At 36.0% G+C, this 5,000-nt stretch overlaps 1 protein-coding gene across 1 annotated transcript; it reads right to left on the bottom strand.

The window, feature by feature from the left end:
• Positions 1 to 113: 113 nt before the first annotated feature.
• On the bottom strand, positions 114 to 3,509 carry LOC113800167 (putative peptidyl-prolyl cis-trans isomerase dodo; the record flags this gene model as incomplete). The annotated part of the gene is given in 3 exon segments (XM_027350892.2): positions 114 to 510; positions 3,098 to 3,153; positions 3,300 to 3,509. Coding segments are annotated over 3 exon segments (431 nt in total), but the record flags the coding sequence as incomplete, so codon positions are not given.
• Between the last annotated feature and the right edge of the window lie 1,491 nt (positions 3,510 to 5,000).

Below are 5,000 nucleotides of genomic sequence, written 5' to 3'. Positions count from 1 at the left end.
CCTAGTAAGCTTTAAATCATTGCCCCTTTTTCAAATCTTTATTCATATTTTACTTTTCAAAGACTTGGGACATATAACACAAATCATATAAGGCACATTTTCAATAAAACAAATTTGAACATGAAATTTTATTGGGTAAGGGATTTATGATCTACCATGCATGCTTTATTTAACTAACATAAACCATGATTTTTTTTCCTTTGGAGTGTTAGTTAATAAGTTCATGTGTTTGGTTATTTTCATAAATAATAATAAGAAATACCTTAATATCTATAGTCTGATACATGATAAAACAATTTGGAATAAAATTTGCTCGGTAACATATAACAGAATTTCTTAAGATGGTTATGCTGTCCTGAGGATGATGTGAACACCAGAGTCAGTATCAACAGGCTGGCTAAGTCCTCCAACCTTAAGGGCAAATGCAGCATCTTCAAATGGCTTCTGCATTGCACCTCTGCCAAACAGACCAAGATCACCTCCCCGCTTTGCTGAACTGCAGTCAGACACCTAAAAACAAAAATATGTTAATAGTATTGTTGATTAAACCAAATGCAGCAGAACTCAGTTCTAGTAAATAATAATAATAAAAATAAAATGGCTAAATAATCACAGGTATTTTCTTATAGCTATCAATATCTTCACCTGCACCTACTATCTGAACACTGGTTTTATGCTTTTTAAACTCAAAATGATACATGTAAGCTTAGTCTATTCAGGAAAAGGATAAAAAAGGATACTGCAAGAAAAAAAACAAGAAGAAAAAAGAACTCACAATCCCAAATCTAAGTAAAAATTAGTAACACAAGTTAAAACTAGAATCAAATCCCAACTGTTGGCTTAAAAACAATTAATCTATTTATTTGTTTATTTATTTTTTTGGGGTGAGGTGTAACATTTTTTTATAATCACTGGGGGTTATATCTATTATTCAGTTCATTGACCCTTTTGCCCTGGGGTTTATGTACTGTCCACTTTTTAAAAAATCTGTTGCACAAAGATGGCTCCACAAGTACTCAGCCACCAAGGAAGTCAGTAAGTAGGACGTCAGTAAGTAGGAAGTAATGAATGCACATGATTTCCTAATTCATTGGATTTGCAGGAAGATATGTTAGGTATATTAGGAATAAAACTTTTTTTCTTAAGATTCCAGGAATAGGATAAAGAGGTCAGATCAAGAGGGCCAAAGTAAATGTGACTAAGCACTTATGAAGCCATCTATGTATAATGAATAATGGTTATAAAGCAAAATTAAAGTGCTAGACATCAAAGGTCACATAGCACTTGAGAAAGTTGAAAGTAGTGAAAAGTGTAAAGAGGAGGTGATGATTAACTCTATCACGACAGGGCCAGAATTTTCAGTGACATAATAATTACACAACAGTACAGCCATTCTGAGGTGTGGTGTGTACAACTGGTCCATCCACTAAGGGATTAAATGTGCTACATGTTAAAAGTCATATAGTAGTTCAGGAGAGTACAGCACTGAGAGGGTGAGTAAATGGGTTTAGGTAAGGATTAATGATTAATGTTTAAAAAAAATAAATATGCGTAGCACTATGGTAAAGTATTGTGGCAAAAAGGGTAAAAATCATTTAAAAATTAGGAAAATTTTTTTTGATGTTAAAGAAACTTGAGGAGGAGGATGGATATACTTTGAATGTAGAGCAAATAGGAACTGAGAGATTAGAAGTTGGATGAGGGAGCAGAGCATTCACATGGGTCATTTTAAGGAAGTTTTGGATGTCTTCAAGAGTTTCTGGAGGGGAATTGTGTGGCAAGTTCTTAAAAACAATGGTTTTCTTATGAGGAGGAGAAGAGGGGATAGAGGTACAAAGAGCAGAGGGAGAGATGGGTGTAGGAGAGATTGTGGTAGGAGATAGGGTGGAATATTTAGCTTACAAGTAGTGTGAGGAGGGGGGTGGGGAGGGTAGGCATCAGGGAAGTGATAGAGATGGGCGTCTGGATTTAGACTGGAAATGGAATTTGACTAGGGGAGAGAGGGAGTAGAGATAGGATGGTTTGGGGTAGAGGGAAGAAATGTTGAGACATCTTGAGAAGATATGAGGGCAGCATAGCAAAGTCCTTGGCTTTACATAGAGTGAGGCCTAGTTTGAATCTAAGAACTTGTAGGCAGGGCAGCTCCTATAAAATATATTATGGAAGCTATCACATTCGGCACATGTGCAAGAGTGAGCTCAGCAACTTGCATTGTCATGACCAGGTTCGGCACATAGAGGGCAATGGGCTGTGGAGCAACAGTGTTTGGATCACACTGATGAGGAAGGGGTTGATATGGTTGGGCAGGTCAGGACACTCCTCCAATATAAACTACATTTCTACATGTCTACAGAAGCTAAACGCAGTCTGCCCACTCCTTGTCGTAGGACAATCAGTCAGGGAAACGGATACAGTTCCAGTACAAGTATTGAGGGAGGAGTAAGGTTAGACTGGAATAGGTCTGCCAGTAAGGGTAGTCAGGGTAGATAATGCATAAAGTTGGGACTTTGATGTATCTGTGACAAGATGTGAATGGGCAGAACAATTGCGAAAGGACTTTTGCCTACTTGTTTTTTGTGACATTATTCGAAGAGAAAGATATAGTCAAGAGTAAATGTGCTATAGGGGGAATCACAAAGAATTGATCCTAATTAGCTGGGCCAAAAAGAGTACTCAAAAGATTTGCAAAGGTGGAAGCAGTAGAAGGACAAGGGATGGAGGAAGATGGGGTGGTGTGGAGTGAGGCAGTAATGTTGCGAGGACAATAAGGATGAAGAGTAGTGAAAAGGAGAGAGGGGGTAGACAATGAAGATGGTTGTCCTATAGGAGATGGAGGGGAGGATATTGGGAGATAGGGAGGGGCATATTCTGAGGGTTAAGTAATGACCTGTGTGGATGATTCAGATTGGATAGAGTTGACACAAAATCAGCCTTTCATCCTTTCAGCCATGATTTCACACACTAGGAAGTAGCGGATGAAGTAGAAGAGGAAAAGGAAAGAGGGAGAAGAAAACACCATGCAAAATTAGTCGAGGCGAAGCCTGAAGTCCAAGGAAAGGGTGATCCCCTATGTTGGGACTTAGTCTCCATTACTAACCTTGCTGGCTAATTCAGCAAATGAAGATTGTCCAGATGTAATTTCTGCACGGTAAGCTGAAAGAGCAATCACTTACATAATATGCATACATACAAATTCAAGTTAAAGGATAACAATGTAACATTGCACTTTAGTTTTCATTTAATTCCATACTGTAATACTGACTAAAAGCAGGACATAAAATATCTTTTGTATGAAATACCTTCCAGTTTTGCTAATGCCTCCTCTTTCGAAATTGTGATCTTTTCCTGCCGCCATGATGATGGTCTCCTTGACCCTGCATGTTTCACAAGCAAATGTGAGCACTGCACACGGTCAGGTCCATCTCCACTATTACCAGCAGGTTTCGCTGGTTCTGTTGGCGTATCCCATTGGCTCTCTTTGGTGTACACATTCAGATAATAACACTGGCCTGAAAATTGATAAAGAAAAAAATTATCCAATTACTGATCAATCCTTTCTTGTGAAAGTGCTGAAAAAAGGATATGCACCATTATATATGGAATAAACAATAATTTGGTTTATTTGTCAAACCGTCTATAACTTAGGACATTGCTTTTGATAAAAAAAAACACCTTAACTGCCCATTCCCTGAATAAAATCTTTGTTGATTGCTACAACTTTAATCACTTAACGACTGATTTTGTTTTGTTATGCTAAAAGCCAATGCACAACTCTCATCAAATGTATAGGTAATAAGGATTTTTATATCGTATTTTCCTTGTCTAAAATATCATGAACTACTGCTTCTCCATAAAAACCTATAACAATGCCAAATCAATACTACAGTGTTCCAGGAGGGTAGTACTTTACAGTGATAGTCAGTAAAAGATTTATATTTGGAGTTGAACCGTCAAAGTCTATCCACATTTGACTAAGTACTTTTGAACTTTTGATCCCTTTGTCACACAAGCACTTCCAGCTTTGTTCCTGCATCTTTTCTGTGTGAACAAACATAAGAATTCCCGTAATGCATGGCACAGACCAAACTACATCCCTTCACTTCATTCCCCCCCCCCCCTTTTTTTTTTTTTAATAATTATATTCTAAGATTTATTCATCCAAAACAAGCTGTGATATTGCTCTCATAAAGTGATATTACTGAAAAAGTAAACAATGATTAAATAGAAAAAAATAAAATGAAATAACATTTGCTAGAAAGGTAATCTTTATCACTGTCATCACTGTTAATGTTATGATGATAATTATGATTATAATAACAATAATATAGGAACAAAAACTTTTTTCCACAATAAAATTAACTTAATGCCGAAAATGGTGCATTCCCTTTGGCAATGTTTCGTTAATTTTTTTTTTTTTTTTTTTTTTTTTTTTTTTTTTTTTTTTACTAATGCTATCAATATTGACACAGTTATTTTTGTTATAAATATTATATTTATTATATTGTTACTGACATTACTAACAGCAGTATTAAATACTAGAAAATATTATCGAAAATCAAGGAAAAAGGTAAATGGGTAAGACAGGCAGTTCTCATAATAGGCTCATTGATGACTTAGTACTTGTAGAGTCATCTATAAGTAAAAACAATTACTAAATTAAACATACAATTGGCATGACATGTACGCACATGCAATCCCCAGCAGCAGGTGGTTAAGGAACGGGGTAAAGAGTTGAGATCAGGTAGGCCAAATAATTGACTTTTTGTTGACAAAGAATTTCTGTAGCCATCAACATGTAAACAAAAGTTACAGCAGACAATATAAAACCAATAAAATTACATTCTACATTCTATTCACTATATTCATTCATTCATATAACCCCATGTAATAAATGACAAGGCATTTCTTGACAAATTCTCCATGAAATTCAAGTACTGGTTAAAAAGGTGAGGTCAGGTAGGCTTAGTAATTGACTCTATGATGACTAAGGGCCGTACTTT

This window comes from Penaeus vannamei, chromosome 15 (genome assembly GCF_042767895.1).
Source record: "Penaeus vannamei isolate JL-2024 chromosome 15, ASM4276789v1, whole genome shotgun sequence".
Classification (NCBI taxonomy): domain Eukaryota; kingdom Metazoa; phylum Arthropoda; class Malacostraca; order Decapoda; family Penaeidae; genus Penaeus; species Penaeus vannamei.
This window is presented reverse-complemented; position numbering and strand designations above follow the sequence as displayed.